This window comes from Lissotriton helveticus, chromosome 5_1, assembly GCF_964261635.1.
Source record: "Lissotriton helveticus chromosome 5_1, aLisHel1.1, whole genome shotgun sequence".
Classification (NCBI taxonomy): Eukaryota; Metazoa; Chordata; class Amphibia; order Caudata; family Salamandridae; genus Lissotriton; species Lissotriton helveticus.
Genome location: NC_136065.1, coordinates 400170650 through 400198225, shown reverse-complemented (window position 1 = coordinate 400198225; position 27576 = coordinate 400170650). Strand labels below are relative to the sequence as shown.

General features: G+C 45.5%; 1 protein-coding gene across 1 annotated transcript in view; it reads right to left on the bottom strand.

Annotated features, from left to right (window-relative positions):
* The window catches only part of ACOT7 (acyl-CoA thioesterase 7), a 1240110-nt gene extending 1229375 nt beyond the window's left edge, over window positions 1-10735 (bottom strand). The window contains exon 1 of the mRNA XM_078640951.1: window positions 10573-10735. Coding sequence (XP_078497077.1) covers window positions 10573-10625 — 53 coding nt within the window. The 5' untranslated portion in view covers window positions 10626-10735. The remainder of the gene's footprint in view (window positions 1-10572) is intronic.
* Between the last annotated feature and the right edge of the window lie 16841 nt (window positions 10736-27576).

Here is a 27576-nt window from a genome sequence, read left to right as displayed (position 1 = left end):
ACTTTCATCCACCCTCCCTTTTACTCACTCATCCATTTATCCATCCTTGAGCTCCCCATCCATCCTTCCACTCATACATCTTTCCACTCACTAACCCATCCACCCTATAACCCATCCATCCACTCTTTTCTTCATCACATCCGTAGTCCATCCACCATCCCTGTCACTCATCCATCCTTGCACCCATCCTTTCATTCATTCATCCATCCATCCATCTAGCCAGACACATTTACACTCACTCATCCAACCACCCTTTCACCCACACATCCATCTATCCTTTCACTCACTTACCCGCTCTTTCACATTACTTATCAGCCTTTGTATGCTGAGTTGTAGACAGTAGAGGCCCACTAAGTGCTGCACCCCCACTGTAGCTGCTACAATGGGGGGTTTGTGACACCCCTCTCCAACCCTCTCCTTCCATCTCCAAATCTATCCATCAAACTCATCCATTCCTTCCTTTCATTCATCCCTCCATCATCCATCCTTTCACTCACCCATCCATCCATCCTTTCGCTCATACATCCACACTTTTTTTTTTCTAAAATTCTTTTTATTGTTGCATCAGAAGGATCACACATGCAAAGGATCAGCACACGGTAGAGCGTCAACATTCCGCTCTAGCCGACAGCCACGCAACTTTTCTGGTGTTGTTAGACATAGTACCCCTTATTAGAACTTTTGCTTTTGAAACAGCCACAGAAAAGAAAACAATAAACTAGAAACGTCCCGTAAAACAGCAGGTCTCTACCCTCTCCCTCCCATCGCCCCCTTCCCGGTCTCCACTCCCCCCCGCTCAAGTGTTCCTGGCCGTCCCTAGCATAGGAACTGGGCAGTACGGTATAGAGTTACCAAGCATGCAATCCCGGCGTCTAGACTATCCTGACTAGGGTTCCATAGGCTTCACGTTACCAGTTCACAATGTCTCATTCCAGCCCGTGGTATTGCCTCCACTTGGCCCACACCCTCCGGAACTTTTTGGGGCAACCCCTGGCTTTGTAGGTCACTCTTTCCGCCGCCATGTACAGATCCAATCCACGCCTCCATTCCTCTAAGTCTGGCTTTGCAGACGCCCCCCAGCGCCGTGCGATATCCCGTTTTGCCACCACTAGTGCTAACACCAGAAAGATGATCAAGGGGAGGGGTAGGTCTACTTCTGTGGTCGTGCCCAACAGTGCCAATTTAGGGTCCCGTGGAAGGTCCGCCCCCAGCACCTCCCCCAGTTCCAGGAACACACCCTCCCAGTATTCCTGGATGACTGCGCACCCCCAGAGTACGTGGAAGAAGTCCGCACTCTGCTGGCGGCACCTAAGGCATGTCGTGTCAGGTACTCTGCCCATCCTAAATAGCCTCACCCTGTCAAAGTATGATCTGTGCAGCATCTTAAATTGAATGAGACGGAGCCTCGACTTGATTGCCACCTCCCGGGGATGCATGAGAGCAAGCTCCCAGTCTAGATCCTCCATGGCCCCCACATCTGCCTCCCAGTTAGCTCGTAACCCCTGCAGATCCCCTAGCATGTTGTTGGTCAAGGTTTTATATGTGAGGGATACCGCCCCCCTCCCTATCTGTTCCTGCAGCAGCCTACCCTCTAACGGAGCATATTCAGGAAGGTCAGAAAGTGTAATGTTTTGTGCCCTCCATGCGTGTTTCAATTGAGCGTATTTGTAGTATTGGGTGTTGAGCAGGCCAAATTCGTCTTTGAGAGCCTGGAATGTTTTCAGGTCTCCCCTTGCTATCACGTCCCCCACTGTGGAGATGCCAATGTCGTCCCACCGTCTAAAACCTTTCAGTTTACGGAGCTCTCCCAACCATTTGCAGCACCAGAGGGGTGTCTGTCTAGTGGGTCTTTTTTCCCAGCCCATTCTTTTGGATGCCCTATTCCAGGCCGTTAACGTAATCCTGGTGGCAGGGAGAAACTGCTTTCCCACGCTTCCCCATACAGATAATGTAGTATAGTTTTACTTGACCATTTAGACCTTTCCAAGGCGTAGGTAGGGTGGTCGGCTGCAGCGTGCAGCCATTCGTTAATTGGGGCGAGATGTTCCGCCCAGTAGTAGGCCTCTAGGTTGGGGAGCGAAATCCCCCCACTGTATTGATGTCGCTGCAGGGTGGAGAGCGCCACTCTCGGCTGTTTCCCCAGCCACAGGAAGGCTCGCAGGTCAGCGTGTATTGTGTCCAGGGTCTTATTCGGCAGTGGATAGTACTCATTCTGGAGCGCATAGAGGACCTTAGGGAGGATGATCATTTTATATAGTGCAGCACGCCCCAGTAAGGTGAGCGGGAGCTGTCTCCACCTGTCCATCTCAGCTGTGGCCTCCAGCATAATGCGGGATAAATTGGTAGTGAAAGAGCGCGTCCTATCTAGTGTTATAAAGACTCCCAGGTATTGGAAGCCGTCGTTAGTGTGTATAAGTGACTCTGGCAGGCAGGCTCCCCTCTCCATGCCTTGTGGATCGTAGAGGATTGATTTGTGCCAGTTTATTTTGTGTCCTGCTCGCGCCCCAAAGTCGTCGAGCTCTCTGAATAGTGCTGGGATAGTCGTGTCTGGGTCTGTCACGAACAGTAGTACGTCGTCGGCATACAGGGATATTTTTTCCTGTGTGGCAACTGAGTCCCCCCATGTAAACCCTTTGACCGTCTGGTTCTGTCTGATTCGTATCGCGAGGATCTCGATGGTGAGGGTGAATAGGAGGGGGGAGAGTGGACAGCCCTGTCGCGTGCCCCGCCCTATAGGGAACTCACGGGACAGCCTCCCATTGACTCGTACTCTCGCTCTCGGGTCCGAGTAGAGGAGCTGTACCCATTTCAAGTACTTGGGTCCAAACCCAAACCTTCGGAGGGTCTCCATCAGGAAAGGCCAGTGGACTGCGTCGAATGCCTTCTCCGCATCCAGGGAGAGGAACCAGTGGGGTTCACTTCTCTCGGAGACCTCCTGCAGCCAATTGTGGGTGCGACGGAGGTTTAGTTTAGTCGCCCTATCCGGAAGAAAGCCGGATTGGTCCATATGCACTAACTCAGTGATGACCGGTCGCATGCGACGGGCCAGGACTGTGGCCAGAATTTTTGTCTCTATATTTAGCAATGAGATTGGGCGGTAGGATGAGCAGTCATCTCTAGGTTTCCCCTCTTTGTAGATTGGCACAATGATGGCCAGGTCTAGGTCCGGAGGGAGGCCCCCCGCCCGGTATGAGTCGGTAAAGAGGGCTTTCATGTGCCGCTGCAACAAGTCCGCAGTTCGTTTAAAGAATTCCGCCGGGAAGCCATTCGGCCCTGGAGCCTTCCCCGGCTTCATCGCCGCTATGGCCTCCGATAACTCCTCAAGGGTTAAGTCCGCCTCTAAGGTCGCACTAGCTTCTGTGGACAGGGTAGGCACCGCCATGTCACCCATGTATTGTTGGGCGTCCCCACTGTCCCCCAGGTCCCTGGCCCTGTAGAAGTCCTCATAATAAGATGCAAAGGCTTCCGCTATGCCCTCATCAGTGGTCACCCTCCTGTCCCCGGTCAACTGGATCTGATCCACCCAGCGCGACGTTCGCTCCTTCCTGCTCAGCCAAGCCAAGAGTTTACCCGACTTGTCGCCCACATCGTAGAGCCTGTGTAGCGTCGCCAGAGCCTGGGTGCGTGCTTCGTCTGTGGCCAACTCCCTATAATGTCTCTGCGTGTCAAGCAGCCTTCTAAGGCGCACCTCTTCTTTCTGCTGGAGGTACTCCGTTTCCAGGGCCAGGACATTCGCCTCCTCCTTGCCATCTTGCCCTGTTGTGCACGCCTGGCCTCTCCCAGCCTACTCTGGATGCGGTCACGGAGCACTGGTTTCATCGCCTCTCAAAGGGTAGCGCCGGATTCCACAGAACCCTCGTTCTCAGCCATGTAGACCCTAATGTCCGCCCGTACGCCCCCGAGTATTTCCGGCGTTTGAAGGTCCCATGCCGTTAATCTCCATTGCGGCTTCCTGACTCCCTTCACCCGCCCCAAGTGGACATATAGCGGGGAGTGATCGGAGATCCCTCTCGCCTTGTATTCCGCTAGGTCACCCGCCGCAATCTCCTGTCGGGATACAAAAACATAGTCTAACCTGGAGAAGACCTTGTGTGCCCCGGAGTAAAATGAATATGCTTCTTGCGTGGGATGAAGCCACCTCCACACATCAGTGAGGCCTATGGTGTTCATGAGCCGTGCTAAGGCTGTTGTGTGACCCCCTGTGTGCGGTGACCCCGATCTATCTTGCATGGTGCACATCACATCATTAAAGTCCCCTCCCACCACTTGCGTGGTGTCAGCCGTGTCCAGCAAGATGGCGGAGACTGCCTTTAGTGTGCGTGGCTGCAACTTGGGTGGGGCGTACACTGACAATATCGTGTATCTACGTCTATTCCACATCCCCTGGACCCCCACATATGTGCCCTGCGGGTCTAGCCAGGTGCGTGTAATCGTAAACGGCACTGCTTTGTTTATGAGAATCGCAACCCCCCTGGAGTCCGTTGTATACATCCACACTTTAACCCCATCATCCTCCTTTTCACTCAGATATCCATCCACATTTGCACTCATCTTCCATCCATCCTTTCACTCATTCATCCTTTCACCCCATTCATCCTCCTTTTTACTCATATATCCAGCTTCCCTTTCAGCCATCCCGCCAATCTGTCCTTTTGCTCATCCATTCACCCTTTCACCCCCTCCATCCACCCTTTCACTCGTCAGCCTTTTCCCTCCACTATCCACCCATCGATCTATTCATCCACTTAGCCATCCATCAACCCTTCCACCCAGCCACACACTTATCCATCCATCCACCCACCCACCTATCCTCCATCCATCATCCATCTACTCTCTCTCAGCCATCAATCCACCATTTCATTCAGCCATCCATCCTTTCACATCCTTTCACTCATCCATCCTCGTTCACGCCATCCATTCACCCTTGCATTAATCCTTCTATCCTTTCACTCACCCATACTTAAATCAATTCTTTCAATCATTAATCCATGCATCTATCCATCCACCCTTTAACTCACTCACCCACCCTTTCACATTAATTATTAGCCTTTGTCTGTGAACCTGCAGATGAGACGCCTATCAAGAACCCCACAGCTGTAGTAGCTGCTACAACTGCGTGTTTACGATGCCCCCTGGAGAAGGCACACAGAGAGACGAAGTGCACGTACAGAAATAGGTGTGGGCCTGAGGCCTGCATGAAAGCCCCATGGGGAAAGTAAGGAGATGTAATGTACGCCCTGGATGATGTAAGATATGAGAGGCCAAGAGAAAGGGGTCAGGGCTGTCAGAGATGGCGGTGGAGGGGGGTAGCAGGTATTGGCACTGGGTAAAACATAAGGTGTATAGGAAAGGCAAAGTGCAAAGGGGTGTGTGCCCGAGCTGCATGAGAAGGGAAAACAAGGTGCTTTACAGTAGTCCCTGGAGGTGAGAATGTGGAGGAATCTTGGCCCAAGGGTGACGCACAGAATAAAAGGCAAGGATCACAAGTTCAAGTCAGAGCAGGGGCCAAGAGGCAGAAAAGGTAGTCGCATACATGCCAGTGCTGCGGGTCTTCTGGAGCTGCAGAAGCTCGATGTTTGTCTCATGCTCAAAGTAAATGAAAGGACCAAGAGGGGGCCCACAAGCCACACAAGAGCCTGATAGTGCTGTGGATGTACATGCTGGGGTCGGAGGTAGCTGCAACTTTGAGCTTCGCGCTCCATCATGTTCTTCTGCTCTGGGGAAAGTGAAACTGCAGGCCATAGCTTTTGCATTCGTCCTTTCAGTGCCAATAAACTGCTCAGAGCTACTTATTAAAAGGATGTGACCAACAGAGTTCAACAGCTGTGTATCGAATTACTGTAGAGCTTTCTATTTGTTCTTCGGACAAAATGGAAATTAAAACCTATTGCCCTTGTAAAAAATCTAGATGTCTCAGGTATCGGGAGATATGAATTCCCCACCCCTGCTTTTATACGTTGTTTTCACAGAAATGGGGGTCTTTCAACTGTCCATTTCAATGTTTTGGGTTGTATTTAATTTGTTCACATAACTTTTAAGTTTCATATTTACATGAATTGCTCATCCAGTCCAGAAGTGTTCTTTTAATTCTGGGCCTTGTAGTTCTTATTTTAACAAGACTACACATCAAGGAATTGGGTAACTTAACCCCTTAAGTGCTGCCGTCGGCCAACGGTCGTCACGGGCACTACCTCCCCAGTGCTGCGCACGACCGTTGGACGTCCAGTTCAGCACCGGATAATGGACAGCGCAGCACTGGGGAGGTTTGTTTACTAGCTTTAAAGGGGCTAATGGTTATGAATTATTTAACTAGCACTATCAGAATGCTGATGCTAAACTACCAGTGGACAATACAACGAAGGGGTAGGAAAGAGAAGTATTATGTGGCGATGCTGGTTAGGCTTCACCACGCAATACTCTCACAATACCCTAAAAATTAACCTTGGATTCCCAATATTAAATCCCTAGCTCCGTCCTAGAAGAGTGGCAAAGAGCAGTCAGGCTTTACTAGAGGAACATGTGTTTAGAATTTCAGAGTATCAACATGGGCAATAAGTAATTGACATGACTCGAAAGAAATCAGACACCAATTTGTAAATATAAAGCAGATATTTATATAAATTTAGACACCAAAACAAAGTCAATCGGATAAGTATAACCAGAGTTCTGGATTTTTGAAACAAAATTAAATCAGTGCAAAATAGTACTGCAAAACATTATCACTGGGGTCAATGGGAAAAAGCACTAGTGACAATCGGTCACATGCAGGTCGAGTTGTGTGGAACCAAAGAAAGGTAAATGTGATGCGGGTCCTAGGACCAAGCCATGATAGTCAGTTTGATTTTACCAGGCTCGAGAAGCCGGGTGAACAGCTGTCCTTGGTGCTGAAGCAGGAGCAGCAGTAAAGCTAGTTTTACCACTTACATAGGGTTGGTGGGGAACCGAGTGCAAAAAGTCGACAACGAAGCCACTGCTGACGTTGGATGAAGGTTGTGCAGTGTTCCCTTGAGGTGCAGCATCAAGTAAAGATGGTGGTTGCTGGACTGGCGACCAACAAGCCCTGACAGAGGTAAGATCAACAGAAAGTTATTTCAACATCCGACAGGCCGGGTCTAAATGGTAGCTGCCTGAAACTTGCTGGAGGTTAGGACTACATTTCCCACTATGCGCTGGACCATCTACTTTTGGGTGATCCCTCAGAGTGCCCAAAGGCCAGTGATTCTTTGGTTCCGGCATGTTGTTTTTACTGCGGTGTGCAGGGGACTAGTGCCACTAGTCCAGGGGAGTCTGGAGTTGTCTTCGGCTCTCAAAGCGGTCCCTCTATATGGGAAAACAGATCTTTGGTCCAGCACGTCTCACAGTCCTGCTGTTCCAAGAAGGTTGCCAAAGGCCCAGAATATCACGCCTATAGTTTGTGCAGGTCCTGATGTCGCAGGCTCTGGTCTCTTATTGAGTCCTTTGTTGCAAGTCAGATCAGAAATGAGGTTCTGGAGTCAGGGATAGCCCTTAATTCCTAGATTTAGGGGTGTCGGTACAAGTGGCCTATAGGCCTATGGGCTACTAACCCCAGCAGCGAATCTGTCCCTGAGGTGACCACATCCGGGGGAGAAGGTGGGTGATATCCCCTTTTCTACCCAGAACTCTCTATACTGCCAGTTTTAACAATGGCAGTAACCTCTCCTAACTATACAGACCAGGTAGACCACCTTAGAGGTGTGGCTATACTTCTGGGGTATACACATCCTGCATACCTAATTTTACCACCTGCCTGGGTGCAAATGTGCCTAGGGTCAGGGGGATGGATGTTTCCTCCTTTGGGAAGTAGCCTGGTTGCACATCACAGGCGATGAAGGCTTTGAAGCTCACTGCCTTGATGTGCCACTTCACGATCCATCCTGTCAAGGAGGGAGTTGTGACCTTCTTCCCATCCAGGCCATTGTTTCTGACTCCTGGGTGAGTTCACGAATCTTGGCAGGGGGTCAGATTCCTGTCTTGTCACAGCAGCTGTAGGCTGGCAGCCAGAGCACCAGAAAGGCTGGGTCTCCCGTGTGAGCAAACTCTAATGTAGCCACCTGGGTGCATGCCCCATCGTCCTTGACATGACATTTGTGTCAGGGGCTCGAGAAATCTGAAAAATGGTACTAGTCCTGCAGGTCTAGTACTTTAAAAAAAACTCCTCGACCTAACAGTAACCTACTTGACCTCCGTCTCTGAAAGCAGAGCAAATGTGACATGATAAGATTTAAAGGCATCTTTATTGCTCATTTGGAAGAGGTGTGGCGCCGCGGCCAGGGCGACTGACGCTGGAATCTGGGGACCACGGTTCGATCCCCGGCTCCGGCGGCAGGTTAGCCCAGCACCATGTGACTCTGGGCAATAGCTCGCTTAATCTTCCCGACGGCCCCCAGCGCCTAGAGACCCTTACGGGTGATTGTGCGCTTTACAAATGTGGACTTTATTTGCTTTGTGAGCAATAAAAAGGCCTTTAAATCTTGTTATCTTGTCACATTTGCTCCGTTTTCAAAGACGGAGGACAAATGTTAGTATGTTTTCCTACTCCAGAAAGGGCGAGTAGGACCTAAAAATAGCTCGACCTCATAAAATTTACCTCGCAAATGCGAGCGGATTTGTCGAGCCCTGAGGAGGCACATTGTTTGCTACCAAACATGACATATTTTGGCAGTACCATAATGGAGCTGGTGAGCTTGAGATTGCCCAGGTGTCAGCCCATGTTATCCCATGGACCACTGAAGAGAGAACTGGTCTGAGCAGAAGGCTCCAGTTCATTTGTTAGAGTCGTAATCATCAGCATTAGAGCAAAAAGCGGGGGGTGGCCAAACAAAAAGAGCACTTTCCTATAGCAGGCATGTAAACTATTGGAGCTATGAAGATGCCAACATACAGGGATGATAATAATGCACAACACAAAGCAGAATGCAGCAGCAATCACATCTGGCCGACTGGTTCCATGTCACATGCTAATACATTATTTTAAGCTGCAGCCACGCTGCATGTGAACACGTTAAAACCAATATTAACAATGTCAAAAGTGTTACTTCCAGTCCCAGAATGCAAACAACTGTTTCCTAAAGAGCAGGAACTGGCATCTTTAGTCGCACACAACATGAGGCCAAAAGACAGATAAGCCTTTCCTTCTTTAGCCACTCAAGTGATGTACATAACTTTTTGCCCTGAGCTGGTGAACCCTAAAATGGCACAGACCGAAGCAAATACCTAGCAACAATAAAGGTGTCACCTTTTTGCAGTACCCTACACTGTCACCCATTTTTCCTCCGCCCTTCCTACCGACACACGCCACACTAACTCTTAAGGTTCTAATGGGGATATGACAATAATATGTATTTTTCAGGGTCACAATAAAAAGGGGTACATAAAATGATATTTGTCCGACTCTCTTTAAATGAAGGTCACTCAAGATAAATGCCCTCCTATCCAAACCTCGAATTTTACCTATGGTTGTGCCATCATAACTAAAACTGGTACGTTTTCTTTTTTATTTCCGCATTCCAAGTCGTATCTCATACGTACATCGCATAACTTACAATATTAAAACATCTATTTTTTCTAATACAGGGCACGTGTGGACGTGTGTGAGATATATTCTCTCTCTTTCTCTCTCTCTCTATATATATATATATATATATATAAAGAGAGAGAGAGAAAGAAAGAGAGAGAGGGGGGGGGGGCAAGGAGTATCTGGCGCTTTCCATGGAGGTGAGCCAAGGAGGATGGTTGAAGCGTGAGTGTCATAGGAAGTGCCATTCATATCATGCTCAATCATGCCGCTCCCTCCTACAAACAGTGACTTTTGCTGCAGGTGACGTGTTCACTATCAGCAGCGCCATCTCTGTCGGCACGAGCCTTTCCTCACTGACGCCAAGTCACACGTTCCCCTTTCGGGACATGTTAAAAAAAATCCAACACAGCCAGGTTTATCAATTCTCACGTACTAAAGCCCATTTCTCTTTTTAAAGGTGACTGCAGCCAGAGCAATATCTCAAGTCCGCAAAGCAGAATTCTGCAATCTGCAACATGTCAAACACATTAACTAAAGCAGAAATAGAAAGAACCCAGCGTGCGTCTTCGGAGGACCGGTCACCGCTGTGAGAGTACGGCGGCCATAGCGAAACAGCGATGTTCCGATAACGGCAAAAATTCTGTGGGAAACGCAGCATCTGTCTTTATAATTTTAATACAGGAAAGTATGAAGGCAGTCAGAGTTATAGCCTACTTGCGCTACGGAATAGTAAAGCATACTTTTTACTTTTAAGCAAGTATTTGTCGGAATGTATTACACTACTAATTTATAAATAAACACATGCATTCTTACAAAACATTTACTTACAAATCTGTATTACACATACTCTTTTAACTAGAACCCCCGACTGCCTTACATTCAAACGCCACTACAATATGGCGGACGAGGATCAAGACCACTGTATGCAATAGAATGCGGAGACTAGTTTAACCGTGGCCCATTTGACAAGTCTGTCGTCCCGCACCCCGTGTGTGGAGACGGTGGAAAGAACAGAAGTACCGAAGAGACCTTACCGGCTAATCTGAATGGCGGAAGAAGAGGGGGGCATTGCCTTTCCCTGGGACATTCTTCAAAGGAACGAAACGATATGCGGGAGCTGCTGAGGAGACGCGAGGAGGTCGTTGCTTAGTGGCTGCTGGGAGAGATGCTGATACTAGCAGCAGCAAAAAGGGAGGGAAGCAAAACTCACCTGCTCCGCAAAAAACTACTGTCAGCACTACCAGCAGTCCTGTCAAAAAACTGCACCAGTGGGTTACATCTTCTCTAGAAAGGAAAATAATGCAAAAGTCAACACTACGAAATAAAATGTTGTCAAATTAATCCTATACCACCATGAAGTGGATGAATAAATGTATCAGTTAGTGTCAGTTTACCACTAACCTTAAACCTGTAAAACCATGAAATATCGGGTTAGAAATATGACTTATTGCATTTAATATGACTGACTAAATTCTGTTTTTTAAATTTATTAATTCCAGATTTTTTTTTTCCAATGTGCATGAAATGTTGCATAACTTAGGTATTCCTGCCGTCCTGAAATGTATCTAAAAGTTAGAAAGAACCAAGTGCATGCGTGGAAATAGTTTGGTCAGTGCATTGGCACATGCAGCATAAACATCCTAATTTCTCCCACTGCGCATTTTACAGTTCCCAGCTTAGTTTTCAGTGTCAATTCATTTAAAATAATCCTTATTCCGCCGATCCGGCCATAAAAAACAAAATAAAAACGGAAATCAAGCACATGGAAATCCATCAGAGACTAAAATCATCAATGAATAACCAATTAAAACAGCACAGCTCCTGGGACAGTAATTGACATCTGTCAATAATATAAAACTCCTGGGTGTTTATATAATTGTTAAATACATGGGTCGTAAGGACTCTAAACTTCCAATAAACGTAATAATAAGAAATTGACCACACCGAAAAACAAATGACAATAATAAAAGTAGGTGATTTCCTTGACCTAGGGCTAATATTTAACCTCCATTGATCTCCTTGCTGTTATAGCAGCTTTAAAAAAAATACACTAAAGCAAATGCTCAGAGTATTCAGCAATTGTAGATTATGTAAGGCCTCTCTACACCTACAGCGATCAAGGGTCTTTAACAATTGTTGGTCATGTTCCACTGAGATGGGCACATTAACTCATTTACTTTATGAATGTTCTAATGTTTCAACTTTTTGGAACTCTATTTGGAATATTTGCAAGTTAGTGTTTAACTTTAATATTAGTTTATCGTTACAAAATGTTTTTCTAGGTTCATTGTCACCTGATATAGATGTTACATCTTCCTCTCCTAGATTATTTGATCTTTTTATTGCATTGGCTTTTAAAGTCATTTTATCCTTTTGGAAGGATAATTCAAAGATTTCTTTATTAACGTGGTGGAATTTTATTTGTGATGAACATAGAATTGCTTCTGTTTCTTCTGCCTCTCTTTCTCAAAAAATCAAATCTGACCTTCTTTGGCTACCTTTTTCTACATATCTCTCTAGACATCATCCTATACATTAATTCTTTCTCTCTCCTTTTTCTTCTCTCTTTCCCACTTTTCTCTTCTTTCCTTTTCTCTTTTTCCCCTTTCTCCCTCTTCCTTGATCTATTGTCATACTTACTTATTTGATATCTGCCTAATTGTTTTTATCTTTCTCATGTCATATATGATATTTGAGGGCTTTTTCTCCATTTAAGATTTTACTGCTTCTCTTGTTCTTTTTCTCATGTTTTGAAAACTCAATAAAAATTTCTTCAACAAAAAAATCTAAAACTCAATAACAATGATCTCTCCCAGTGCGTTATTTCAAGTGAAAGTTGTTAAAGTGCTGACTCGGGAGCGGCAAATTACTTGTAATAATATAGCACTGTGCTTTTCTTGGTCTCAGCTACAAGTCTACTATCTTCACTGGACTGCAAAAATAATTGCTTAACCCGCAATTTATCTTCTTTTTTTATGTTTGTGGGAAAAGAGAAAAGAGTAGACAGCCCCAATGCCTTTAATGATCTCTATGTATACCTCAGCCACGGTATTGCATGCCCATGATCCAATCCAATACAGTCCAGGATGGTGTTTCTGCAGAGCTTGGCATGTGGATTAGCCCAAATGCTAATCCAAAGCCATAAGGCCAGATACACATTGTCCTCACTAAATTGCTAGCTTAGCTCCGCATGGATGATGTTGCTCGAGGCTGTAGGCAGAAGATATAACAACTTCCAACAGATGCGATTCTCCTTGGGCTGGAGTTATGAAACATTTTGATAACCTCTGCCCCATAAATTGCCCCGGGGATACATTGATCATTATATACTTTTAATAAGGTTGAAAGACTCCCTTTAAGTGAGGGCTAGAAAGATTAAAAACTATTCCTGCCGATCTTCTATGTTTTAAATGGCAGGAAGTCACCTGGGAGTGCCACATGCCTAAAGAGTTAAAAATAATTCCCAAGTAGCCTAATTCTCTGATACTAGCCAATGACTGGCCTTTGATGATGTGTATTTCCGATTTTTTTTTACCAGGTCCGCAAGCCCTGATTTGCGATTTGCCGTAGTTCGTAGTTTGGTCAAGGTTACTCAAGAAAGAGACAAAACGGTCCACTAGCATGGGTAAAGCATTGGGAATACGGGCAAATAAGACAGTGTTGTCCACGTATGGCAGTGCAGGTACCTGAACCTCGGCTATTTTGGGGGTGTCAACTAAACTAGAAATCAAGTATGGACAGAGACCATTTATGTATATAATACAAAGTAGGGGTGCCAAAACGCACACTTGGTGGACACCAAGCTTCATGCTCAACTCTGGCGACATTTCTTCTTTTGCACTAATACGACCCTTTGCTCTGAGATCATTGTGTAAACAGTACAGAAAATTAACCAAGGAGGCGTTGATACCAAGTTCTAATAAACTTTAGCCATAACTTGTTCCTGTTTACAGAATCAATAGCCATAGACAGGCCCATGAACCCTTGATACAGGGGGCAGCATTTTTACCAAAGTGCATTTATTTATAATTATAATCAGGTTCAAACACTGCTCAGTGGTTTCTAAACCTCAAAGGAACCCATTCTGAAAGAGAGGAAGAATATTATGCTCTACAGCCCACTCCACAAGGCGGATGATTTTAACAGTGCTATTGATCAGTGAGATAGGCCAATAGAACTTGGGGGCCATGCTGTCCCCCTTTTTAAAAATAGGTGCAATGGTCGATATAAATCATAATCGTGGTATGTGAGTGTTAACTGAATTATTAAGAGCATTTATAATAAATGGTTCCCATAATTCTTTGTTACACTTTAACAAATTGAGTGGGATCTGGTCTGGCTCGGGTGCTTTACCTCCCGAGGACTGGCGTATGACCAACTCCACCTCATCCAGGGATATGATAAATGGCGGGGCATGCTAGATCAATTTTTAAGGAGCTATCTAACTCTGCGCTTTCTTCTAGAGAATATAGGGTGGAAAAATGTGAGACCCAGTCCGCCTCAAGATATTACACTCAAGCCGGGGGCTGTCATGAGCATTCATTGTCCTAATGCTCTTTTCTGTATTCCAGAAGGTGCTGCTACTGCCCCCTACCGCAGCTGCCTCCAACAGCTACAGATCTCGTTTGTGCAGCGCTTCCTTCCTTTTCCTAAGAGGAGATTTATAGGCAGAACGGGCCACCCTAGCATTAGCTTTTACACTTGGGGAGGTGGCTAATGCCGTCTTAAGTTACGATTGGCCACTGAACAGGACTCATCAAAACACTGTGGCACATCCATGACACCCCGTATGGGTTTGAGGAGAAACTATCTTATGGCCTGACTTTGTTGGAAAGTGAATTATTAGTAGTGGTAAATATGCATCTACCACTGACAAAAAGGCCACTGACACAGTCTAGGGCTCCAAATAGGTCTCAGAAAATTATTCCCCTGCTCAACCCTTGGAAGCTTGGCTGTGAGCAGGCAGGTTTAACTTCAGATATATGTATGTAAATCATTTAAAAACACCAATTCAGTAAATATCTAAGACACATCACACTATACAAGTCCAACACCAATTTATAACAAGCATTTGCAATGGAATAGGTCTCGTATTTGCAAGAGTCTGAGCTATTGGCATTGTAAACAACTATGCCTTTTATTTATGTGTTTTGAAAACATGCAAGCGGGGCGTAAATACACACTTTGTACTGATAGTCCTTGCTTATGAGAAGCAAGGCTGGCAGTACAAGAAGTGCAGTTACTGCCAGCCTTACTTTTCATAAGCAACGACTATAACTTCGAAGTGTGTGTTGGTTACGCACCGCTTGCAGGTTTTTAAATACATAATTAAAAGGCATTGTCATTTGCAATGCCAATAGCTCAGACTCTTGCAAATGCGAGACCTATTCCTTCTTTTTTTTTTTATATATTTTTATTTGTCAACAAGACGGCACAAGCAATAAACAAAAAGTAAAACTACATATACCCAATATAGAATAAAGACAAAGAGTTTCTAGTTAATCATACAAAACAAAAAGTTAGAACACAAATATATGAATAAAACTAAAATTCAAGTTTTTTGATCTCTGTAACAATAGATCCTAGTTCCAATATAACATAGATTAGAATATGAGCCCCCATGTAGAATTTAATTTAGTCATAGATTTAACACCCCGTACATTTGCCAATGCAAATTCCATCTCATATGTTTCCCTAACCAGCATCCACCAGTCATTTATAAGCGGAGGGTTCGGGCTGATCCAAACTCGAGCGATTACCAACCCAGCTATTACCAGAAGAATCGAAAGTAGACAGGCCTGTCTCTGATTCAGGTTTTCAGGACCCAACATAATATCCTTAATCGTAAAAGAGAGATCTACTCCCATCTTCTGAGAACATATTTGGCCCACCTCTTGCCAATAACTATCTAGTTTAGGACAAGTTACAAACATGTGTATAATATTTTCCGCAAAAAGGTCACATCTAGGGCATTTTACTCGAGTACCACTAGAACCCGAAAGGGCCCACTTAGCAATTCTCCCTGGTGTATAATAGAGAAGACAAATAGTACGAAGCTGTTGTAATCGTATATTGGTAGAGTGTACAGAATTCTTAATGACACTTAAGCTTTGTTCTATATTGTTTACCGTGACCCCTACACCCAGTTATTTACTCCAGCGTTCTGCTAATTTATTACCATCCCCTTTTCTATAGACAATAAGGCTTTTGTACATATGACTTATAAAAGATTTGAATTTTTCCTGATAAAAAAGTCAAATCTATACCATTGCAAATGCTTGTTATAAATTGGTGTTGGGACATTTTAAGATTACATTAGAAGCTTTTTGTTTTTTAATATCGACCTCCACGGTTTTATCTGACACATTGCTGATAAAGATATTGCATATGTTACTTGTTTATTTATCATAATCCACATGACCTGTCAAAGAGCAGTTTTGGCAGAAAATAGACATTTGTTTCAAAGATTAGCTGTATTACATTAGCAACGCATTCACTGCATGGTTTTATTCTAGCTGGTACTCTGGTAATTCCGGATCAATGGTGCTTTCAACAAACATTTAAAATAATAAACGTCTGCCTTGACTTTCCGGTGTTCACTCAGGGAATGCTTGAATGTGGAAAATTATTGTGTGTCAGTGAACAACTTACACAACATAGCTGCGACTTAAATTAATTGTTGTTTGACGAGATCAGTGAATACTGTTATAAATATTATATATCACTCCAAGCATTTAATTGGTGTTATATTTGTATTTGGGACAACACTAAAGAAAATGCCCAAAGCTCCCATCCCGTTTTAAGATTGAGCAAATGAAAAAACTGAAAATAATAAACAAAACAATCCTTTTTGTGTACATGGCTGTACAAATAATACTTTTACCACTGTATTTCTGAAGGAGGAAGGAGTGTGGGAAATGTTGTTCACTACAAGAGAGTGACTTGAATGCACCGCCAGCCATCAAATCCATAACAAGCAGGATTAGCCTTGGAAAGACTCCCAAACATGCGCGAATCCTACCAAAAGAAGCTCAACGCTGGGTAAAGGCACAGAGAGTAAATTTGAGTAGCGACGACTGTTGGAGTATTGTTGAATCTCCCCAGCACCAAGAGATATAGTCACAAACAGTAGATAAAAAATGTAAAATTAAGATAGTAAACAAGATGTCTGCTGCTATGCTTTTACACCTTACCAAATACCCCAACAAGGCTTTGCAAAACTACTGTGGAAAGTAAAGACATGCATATAATTTCAAAACCTGTAAAGACAAAGTTTATGTATTATCAATAAACAAAACAAAGAAGCAAGCAAATCACTGTGTACATGACTGCAAACATAATATGTTTACCGCAGTGTTTCCGAGGTAGGAAGGAGTGGAGGAAATGTTGTTCACCGCAGGAGAGCGACTTGAATGCATTGCCCATCATCAAATCCAAAACTTGCAGGATTAGAATTGGAAAGACGCCCAAACATACACGAGTCCTACCAAAACAAGCCCAAAGCTGGGTAAAGGCACAGAGAGTAAATACAAGTAGCAACGAGCGATGGCAGAAAGGAACAATTAAAAAAGTTTTCCTACATAACATCCGAGAGGGACAGTGTAAGGAAGCTGTAAATGGCTAGTGTGCCTAAGCCTTACAGGTAAGTGATGTATTGGCAAAGTAAACGAGTTAGGAGGCAGCAAATACAACATTGGAGTGAACCTAGCTGCGGTTCATGTAGGTAACAGCGGTAGGGCCGTCTTGAAGCAAGTTAGGTCCACAGGGCTGTAGTTCCAGATAGTTCTGCAGGTGCAGTCATTCTGAGTGCAGGACCTGGTTGGTACAAATCAAACTTCCAGAATGGGCCCTTCTTCTTCTCTTTGTTCCAAGTAGCAGACCTGAGAGACTCTGCCCCTCTCAGATATTTATTCAGCGTTCTTTCGGGTCAAGCAGAAGGGTCCCATCCAATTGAGTGCAGGGCAACACCTAAGACCCTAACACCTAAGCAAGTTTTACGTCAACGTGAAAGAGCATGGCGGAAGTCCCGTGCGCCCATGGAACACGAGGCTTATACACGGCAGCTTGCACTCTATAAAAAAGCCATCCGTTTGAGGAAGGCCGAATTTTATGAAACAGCCATACAAACTGCAGCTAACCCCCAGAAAGAAGTTTTTAAGGTCCTGAATGACCTACGTACTATCAAAGAGTCAAACCCTCCTTTGACTCCAGACTGTCAGGACTTTCAAGACTTCTTCATGAATAAAATCAAGAAATTGGTCACAGAAATCAATCAGATACCAATCCTCCCGTGCTCTACTGAATCCCTCCCCTCCCCTGTCAGACTCACTTCGCAAACATTATCAGCCCTACCAGCCCTAACCAAGGAGTGTTTAGCGACTATACTGAACCGGGTGAAATCTGGCTCGCCAGCTGACCCCTGTCCACCTCAGATCTTCAAGCTGGGTTGGCCTGGATTAGAGGACAAAGTCCTTACGTTGCTAAATCACTCCTTAGAGAAGGGACTGGTGCCCTCCAATTTTAAAGAGGCAAGGGTGGTTCCGTTACTTAAGAAACTTGGTGCGGACCCAAAAAACCTAAAAAACTTTAGGCCAATTTCCCAGCTTCCCTTTCTTGCGAAAATTTTAGAACAGCATGTGCTACATTCTTTCACCCACTTCCTGGAAAGTAACCACCTCCTTGCGTCCAACCAGGCGGGTTTCAGAGCACACCACAGCACGGAATTGGTAACGCTATCCGTGCTGGATGACCTGAGACTCAAGGCTGATAATAAAAAACCTTGTGCCCTAATCCTCCTGGACTTATCCGCGGCATTTGATACCGTTAATCACTGCCAACTTCTGTCACGGATAAAGGACCTGGGGATTCAGGGCACAGCCTTGGCCTGGTTGACATCCTTCCTCGAAGACAGGTCGCAACGAGTGCAGCTTGCCGACCTTGTGTCCAAGTCAGCAAAACTGACCTTTGGCGTGCCCCAAGGTTCGGCTCTGTCACCACTACTTTTTAACATATACCTTCAGCCATTGATCGCGTCACTGAACAGGATGGACTGCAGAGTCTACAATTACGCAGACGACACACAGATTCTGATTCAGATTGACGACACTGCTCAGGCTCATTTGAGAATGCAGAACATACTCAAATTCACAATCAGCTGGATGTCGAATAACTCCCTAAAAATCAATCCAGACAAAACTGAAGTTCTGGCAATCACTACAGCCGCCAATCCTTGGTGTGACCAGTTCTGGCCGGCTGTATTTGGGCCACTTCCAGCTCCAGCGCCAGCAGTTAAAAGTCTTGGCATCAAAATTGATGCCCGACTATCTATAACTCAGCAGCTATCATCTGTGGTGGGCATCTGTGTGAGTCTGATTCGCCAGCTGCGGAAACTCCCCTCATTTCTATCCTTCTCCACAATGAGGCTGACGGTCTCCGCCTTAATTCTGGCACGGCTGGACTATGGTAATTCCCTCTACGATGGCCTCCCAAACAACCTTCTGGCCCGACTACAGGTTGTAATGAATGATGCGGCCAGGCTTATCTTTAATAAACCTAGGCATACTCGTGCTACGCCCTTACTCCGCAGCTTACATTGGCTGCCCATTGCCCAAAGAACTAAATTTAAAAGTCTCTGCATTGCGCACAAAGCTATTTACGGCTCAGCCCCTAAATACATCAAAGATCGGCTCTCCAGGTACCAACCTACTAGGTCCCTCCGGTCGGCTGAGTCATGTAACCTTCTTTGTCCTCGGTACAACCTTACATCCAAGGGCGGCAGAGCCTTCTCGAGCACTGTCCCCCTGGCATGGAACCATCTTCCTGCGGAACTTAGGAAAGAAACAAACTTATTGCTGTTCAGGAAAAAGTTGAAGACGGTGCTTTTTGAGGAGGCGTGGGGACCTCTGTGATCTAGCGTCTGTACCCACTGATGTTGTGTATCCGCTGACAGCGCTTAGATACCCCTGGGTGATATAGCGCTTTACAAGCTTATAATAACATAACATAACATAAGAGTAAGATCACTTCCTAAAATGTGTGTCATAATGGTCTCCCAGAGAGTACTGTTCCTCCACAAATCATTAGTGCTGAAATCTCAGCAGAGCAATAAGAACTAGTTAAACCAACCTCCAGTATGGCTAATTTTCCCAGCTCTCCTCCCTCTGTCATCTACAAATTCTTTCCTTCAGCCTGCCATCTGGCTGGAATCAGAGGGATGGGGAAGATGGACCTGGCCTTTTCTGCCTGTCCCTTCTTCCGTCGAAGCTCATGGTTTACCGCCCCTCCCCCCTGCTCAGGCATTTCTGTGTTACAGAGCCCTCTCCTATCAGATACTCTCCTATCAGATAGCCTTTCTCCCTGGGTACCACTTATCACCTCATCAAAGCAGCCTGACTAATCCTTATACCTCTGACCAATCAGGGGAGACTACAGGAAGGCTGAATTTTGGCTTACAGACAAGAAAGTCTTATAACTTCTTTTCTGTACATTTCAGGATAAAGTCCACAATAGCATATGTTTGATTTATCAATACCATTCTTCTAATTCCTTAAATGTTATTTTTCTGTAATCCCTAGCATTAGTTTTGAGTTAATAAACTATTGCAATGTTAACCTATGTGGCTGGAGATCTACATTGGGGAAAATAAAAAGTTTAATTTCTCCAACACCAGGGCCTATAAAACATCTTTAAAAGAGCTCCTCGTATAGCTTCACAACCCCACCCCTGGGATACCTAAGAGAGACTTTAGGGGGTTCTGAATATACAAAAATAATTTGGATACTCACTCCACAGTGCTCCGAGCACAAAAGTAAATTTTGGGAAGCACTTTACTACAACGAGAGAAGTGAAATGTGCAATTTCTCTATCCCAGGGCATACACATCCTCTTTTATAAAGGTCCTCCTTAAACTTACCTGACCCCCACCCCTAGGACACACAGGGGTGACCCTTGGGTACTTACTATGCGAAATATTGTAGTTTATCAATGTGTATGTGCCACTCCCACTAAAGTCGAGTTTGGGCACAATTTACATTTAAAAGCAGCCCTGGTTGACCTCAGGTTGTCAGCAGTGCACACAAGCAAGTGCAGAAATGGCTACTGGCCTCCAAACTGCCATGCACTATTATATAGTAGGGGCTTAAAAGTAGTTTTAATCCCCCTGCCCAATTATGTACTAGGGCTTATAGGGTAGGTCATGCCAATCATGGGGTATCCTAACTAATAGTGTACCCTAATGTGTGTGTGTTTGCTCTGTGTTTTCACTATAGCACTCGCCCTGGGCCTGGTTAGGCAGAGCCCAGGGACAGTCAGAGTTAGTTACCACCAGTAACAGTCAACATAAAAATAGGGGTGCCCAGGGCACAGAATGTCTTCCCAACAGACTTAACCTATTATAGTGAGATCGCATAGAATCCCCACTGGTTTCTGCTGAACAGTTTAGAAATAATCCTTGGTGCAAACTCAGTAGGATGGCTAACGTGTTGTAGGGATTTTTAGGGTTCCAAGAAAGCTGAACAACTCACTGGGTGTATGACTGGGGTAACTTGGGATCTATTTAAAGGCACGTACCCCAAGATTGTGAGTAATGATCCCCCCAGTCTGTCCGCATAACTCCCTCACTGTTAAAGAAAGTAAAAGGGTACCAAAGATGTAATCATCAGTGGAGGGACGACAGTGACCTCTTTAGGTGGGGGGCCATGCTCTTCACCGGAAAGTGCTTCTACCTAATTAACCAGATCGTGCGTTGCTAAGCAACTAGCCCACTCGCGTCCCATAACATCAAGTAATTCTACCTGATCTTCTCTTACCAAGGGCCCTTCCTTCTGCAAAAGATCTCCTAGTTTGGTGTTAAAATCTCCACATAGCAAGTGCAGGGTTGCATTAATAACCTGCCATTGTGTGGTAACAAATTAGTAAGAAAATTAAACAAATGAGCAAAACGTATGCACTTAAAATTAACAGATGTAGTTCCAGTTTCAATAGATGTGACATCCACACTTTAGGCGGACCCAGACCGAACGTCCTCTCACAGCTTTCTCTCGGGGATTGGAGCGCTCACTTGGCTTGAGTGCCAGGCATAAACTTCTATTGTAATTGGTCTTGTTGAATAGGTCTCCTAGAGGGCAACAATGTCAAAATTGTGCATAAATGTCTACCAATCTGGATTATTAACTTTCTCTTGAAGGCCCGTAAAATTCCAGCCCAATAGGGAGAATAAAGAATCACCGTGAGGGATATGGGAGGCACCAATCTGGCAAGGAATAGGAGCCTTATGGCCAGAACCATCAGATACGATAGATGAACCAACTGTATTAGTACGTCAATCAATCGAAGTGAGGGCGTCAAAACGGTTAGCCGTCAGAATGGAAAAAATAGTGTAAGGACTTTTGCCACAAAATGCTGGAGCTTGAGCAGAAATCTCAGGTGGCAGTCTCGGAGAAAAGAGTCAACAGAACCAAAAAAACTGCAGGGGCTGAGAGTCATGGGTGGGATCCAGATTGGGGATTCCACTAGGTAAGTGCTTCAAACTGTTATCTAGATGATTAACTAGGTTATAGAAACCCCTCAAAGGTACAAAAGTAATAGCACTCCTGGGGGCGGGCTGTGGTCGTACACCAAATAATACATTTTGAACTAAAAATGGGTATCCGAAATTAACAATAACACAATCTCCAAATGAATCAGAGATTTCCCACACAATCCAAGTGCTTTTTTGACCATTAAGATATCTTTAGCCTGCACAATGGGAAATATTTTAGGTCTCACCGATTAGTTTAGAAATGTATTATACTGTTCCTCCATTTATTCATGTTGGCCCCTCAATAAGGGTGGAACCCTGATAAACACTGCCACATAAGGGCTTGCGGGAGGTTAATCACAACTCGGTTGAATGCTTCTTGGTGTAAGGTACTTGCAGTTGGTATCAACCCACGGGAGATTGTCGGGTGCCGTTCCATGTTTGTAACAAGTGCTGTTCTAGATGGGGATTGGGGGGGGGGGGCTGATCCTTAGGCACTACTCAGAAAAAGGTCCTGTTTTTTAAAAAAGTTGGATGAGCCTCCATCGGCCATGGACACCAGATTTGAGGACTGTGCTACTGCTGTGGAATGAGAATGGGAGGAGGCCGGGCACGAGGTTCCAGTTGATTGTGGGATATCAACTTGATGCAAGGAAATTGGGTGGGACAGAGACGCGTGCAGTTTAGTTTCCAAGACATCTAGGCCCACAGCTATCAGGGAAAGTTTTGCTTTTAGTAGGTGTTTAGGCGAGTAAAATGGGCTTCAAGTAACTGTTTTTATACCCTTTTGGGAAAAACAAATGGTGTTATTTCCCCCCTGGGACAACAATGCGTGCCAAAAGGTGTGGGGGAGGACACTGATCGTCTTTCTCCTTGGTTTGGCAACAGGTCTGTGTAGCAGCCTGTATCAAAGAAGTGACTGTGCTGATCCCCGCTGGTTTTCTCCTCGCTGGGTGCTCCCTGCTGGTTTTCTTCTCGCTGGCCTAGGGCACTTCAGGACCACAAGTTCCAGCCTGCACAGCGCTAGGACGCGCTATTAAAACTGAATGTCGGCCTATGGCGCGGGCAAAGCCCGAGCCAAGGGCGGGCCCATGCACGCCAAAAGGAGCTCAGAGGAGGCTGGGCTGGGCCACCCCTCTAACCTCAGCGCCATTGACAGGTACTGTCTTATTTTGGTGAAAGTATGTAGAAAAGAAGGGGCCTGGCGGACAAGAATACAGGAGGGGTAGTTTTGACCTTGGACTGATTCCTGATTAGAGTGGCAAGTGTCCTTACTCACGGAATAGAGCTAACTGAAAGGCGCCTATCTATGGAGCTGGATCTTTTTCCTCTGGGGGCAACTCTTGATAGATAGAACGATTCCCTATCAGCCACGCAACCACCTTCATTACTGCTAACGTCATCGGATCTCCCGCCAGGCCAACGCGGGACTACCTCTCCAATTTTAATCACTCAGGCCACAACAAGGAGGGTGTCGGAAATCTCTCCTGTAAATTCACCCGAAAGGAGCCTACTCCTAAACCACAGGCTAAGAGCACTAGAAATGGGGATACTACTAATACTAACACGAAGCAAAAACAATCCAAAATCACTCGTGCACTAGACCAAAAGTCCCCCAAACTAGAGCGTCTACAATGAACCCTATAACATCAGCCCCTCCAGTGTCTGATAGTTTACTATCACTTCGAGTACCTCCAGATAATTCCTTTTCGACTGAAGTGACTAAAAGGTTGACAGCTATTATGGAACCTATCTTAACTAAATTGTCTCTAATTGAAAATAGGTTGGCCGACCGAGAGTCACAGAATTGTCTATTAATATCTTGAGTGCCCCCTTTAAGAGATCCCATTCTGGGAATTCCTAGTAGCAGTAATTCAACTCAATTGAATAAAGGTCAGGAACCATCTACATCTGCAATATCGTTAACGTTACTGGCTGTTACTATCACAGCCCCAGGACTGCCTCTGACAGTTATTACAAATCTAAATACAACGTGGGAGACCCAAAATCCCCAAGAGAAGAGTTCAAGGGATCTACTGCGGCAGGCAATAGCAGCCTAAGAGGAACTAGGAGGGCTTAATCAGGCAACAGGTTCTCGTGAGACTTACAGAGGAGCGTTAGGCAATCAATCAAATGTGCGCCAAAGGCAAACCCGTATGCGCCCGGCCCGTGTCCAGCGCCAGCCATACTGCTCTTCCTGATCCATCAACAAGAACTGTTTGGTCCAGAGTTCAACTGCTCGAGTTGTCCTCAGGAGGTTGCCCCCGGCCAGCACGTCTCGATCCATGTACTCTGGTATTAGAGGAATATGGCCAGAAGCTGTGTTGTAAGGCATGCTCCTTTGCACTTGATAAAGGGCGGATCCTGGAAGTGGATGTAAGGCCAAATGTACGTCAATGTCCTCCAAAGCAAACACGCCAGCCACAGGGCCCAATAATAAGGCATGTCTAATAAATTGTAGATCCGTCCCCAAATATAGGGATGACATCTGGCTTACACTTGAGTCAAAAACCTGGGACCTCATGTTTCTTACTGAAACATGGTTAAGAGAAAGCTCTAACCCTGATATACTGTTGGCCATTCCAGAAGGTTATAGAATAATTACAGTTGACCGGAAAGGCAATAGAGTGGGGGGCGGGCTTGCCTTGATCCTAAGAGATCACTGGGAGATCTCACATAAAAGGATTGAACGGACCAGATTAATTGAAGCAATGTCCTTCATATTAAAATCACCTCCACCTTCGCTGTGGCTGAACTGTTGGTCTGCAGACCCCTGGACTCTGTGTCTTCTGAAATGCTGGAGCTTTGCGATCTGATTGCGGATTTTTCACTGAGACACGCACATTTTATAGTCCTGGGTGACTTCAGTGTCCATATGAACAATGACAGCTGTCTCCTGGTCTCCCAGTTGTCCGACTCCTTGAAGGGATTAAAACTTACTCAAAAGGTTGTTCTTCCCACTCATAAAGCTGGCCATATATTAGATCTGATTTTCACTAACGTCTCTACTTTAAAAGTGGAAGACCCTATTCCCCTTACATGGTCAGGTCACAGCCTGATACCATTTAACCTTGCTGGTTCCAGCTACAAGGATCCTGCGAGAGCAAAATGCGAAGATAGAAGGAACTGGAGGAAAGTCTCTCCTGAGTCTATGGGTCCAGCACTATTAAATACCTCTTTGCTGCTCACAGGGGAACCTAGTTGTGATGCTTCCACCTTCAACTGTTGGGTTACTGCAGCCCTTGACAAAATAGCCCGGATTAAAAACACGAAAATGGGTAGAAATAAACCTTCTGCCCCTTGGTTCACAGCTGAACTCCATATGGAGAAAAGCCTCTATAAGAAGCTGGAGCGGGTATGGTGAAAAACATACGACACAGAGCAGCACTAAAAAAATTCCATAAACTCAAATGCGACACTATTAGGGCCTTTGTCGCTGACCAAATTAAATCCTCTGACAACTCTGTCAAAGAATTTTTTAGGATTGTTTAGGGCTTCATCAAGCCAGAGGCCTTGAAAAGCACCATAGCGCAGTCAGCCACCCTGTGTGAAGATCTGTCCAGCTTCTTTCAGGAGAAAGTTCAGGCAATATACTCTGCGTTCACTCTGACAGGATCCCTAGCCTTGTCCCCACCTAGTCTTAACTTCTCAGACGCCTGGTCTGAATTTCCCTAGTTCCGCTCCGAAGCGGCCCTTAAAGAACTGATCAAAGTCAAATCTGGATCTCCGATTGAACCATGCCCGGCTACGTTTTTAAAACTACTCTCCCCGTTACTCAATCCCTCACTAAACCAGATTTGGAATGCATTCTTAAACTCAGGCACCTATCCATCTATCTGGAAAACCACATTCGTCCAGCCAATCCTTAAGAAAAAAGATGCGGAGCCGTCAGAATTAAAACATTTCAGGCCTATCTCCCTCTTGCCAGCACAGGCCAAGATCCTTGAGAAAGAAGTGCAGAGACAACTATCAGCATATCTTGAATCTAACAAACGCCTCCATGACTCCCAATCAGGAATTAGGTCAGGTTACAGCACAGAGACAGCTCTACTTGAGGTGGCGGAAACGATACGTGGAACCTTGGATCATAGTAGCTGTGCAATGTTAGTGCTGTTGGACTTGTCCGCAACATTTGGCACGGTCTCACACCAGATGCTCCATGAGAGGCTTGAGCGGATGGGAGTGAGAGGTACCGTCTTAACCTGGTTCTGCTCCTTTCTTGAGGGCCGCTCCCAAAAAATCCTTCTCTGCCCCCACGCCTCCACCACTCACCCTCTTGTCTGCGGAGTCCCCCAGGGCCCTTTTTAATGTTTATCTTGCCCCACTTGCTTCACTTGTCGAGCAGTATGGAGTAAATGTGGTCTCGTATGCTGACGACACCCAGCTTTTGTTCTCTTTTAGGGATCACTCTGTGGCAGCTTTCACCAACTTCAAACAGTGTCTGATTAACATCTCATCTTGGATGACTGACAACTGTTTAAAGCTAAATACAGATAAAACAAAAGTTCTATTTTTTTATCAGCCGTCTCCTCCTAGAGCTGACCTCTGGTGGCCAACGAAACTCAATCCCCCTCCTTATCCAGTCCCATCTGCTAGAAATCTAGGGTTTAAATTTGAGTCCACCGTTTTGGGAAAAACCCAGATATGCCAATTCTCATCCTCTTGCTTCTGGAAGCTGAAAACCCTGCAGAGTTTCCTTCATCTCCTACCAATAGATTGCTGGAAAACGATGGTCCACGCATTGATCACCTCACAGCTAGACTATACCAACAGTCTATACTTGGGTCTCCCAGCTTACCTGATTAGAAAGTTGCAGGTCATTCAGAATGTGGCTGCCAGGCTCATCAGAAATGTGCCGCTCCACCACCACATTTATCCCCACCTGCGCAGCCTACACTGGCTGCCTGGTAAAAGGAGGATTGAGTTTAAGGCTCTGACCCTTGCCTACAGGGCTACCAGAGATACTGGCCCCCAATACTTGAAGCTCAGACTTCCCAAATACAACCAGTCTAGGACTCTGAGGTCGAATCTCCGGGATCTTTTAGCCACCCCCCCTTCACAAAATCCAGGCTGGGTGGTCGATCGTTTGCTCTTAAAACCGCCTTTCTTTGGAACTCCATGCTGGAGCACCTACGAAAGGCCAATTCAGAACCTTTATTTAGGAAGACTCTGAAGACTTGGCTTTTTGGCCTACCTTAGAGCTACACCCACAGTTACTACCACTCTCCACCCGCTGTTAGCACCGGGACACCACCGTTGGAGGAACGCTCTACAAGTTGCAATAATAATAATAATAATAATAATAATCGCAACAATCTCTCCATCTTCCACTGGCAGCAGCCCCACTGGTGTTGGTATTGGCGAACGTCTCCCCTCTTCGAGAAAATCAGAGTGAATGTACAAGACAGCTAATGGACAAATGTCTTCATTGGTTAATAGACAATCTCAAGGGTTCGCAAATGGGGAGTTATCAATTGACCACCAAAAACATCATGTCCAGGAGAGTGGAATGGGTGGGCTG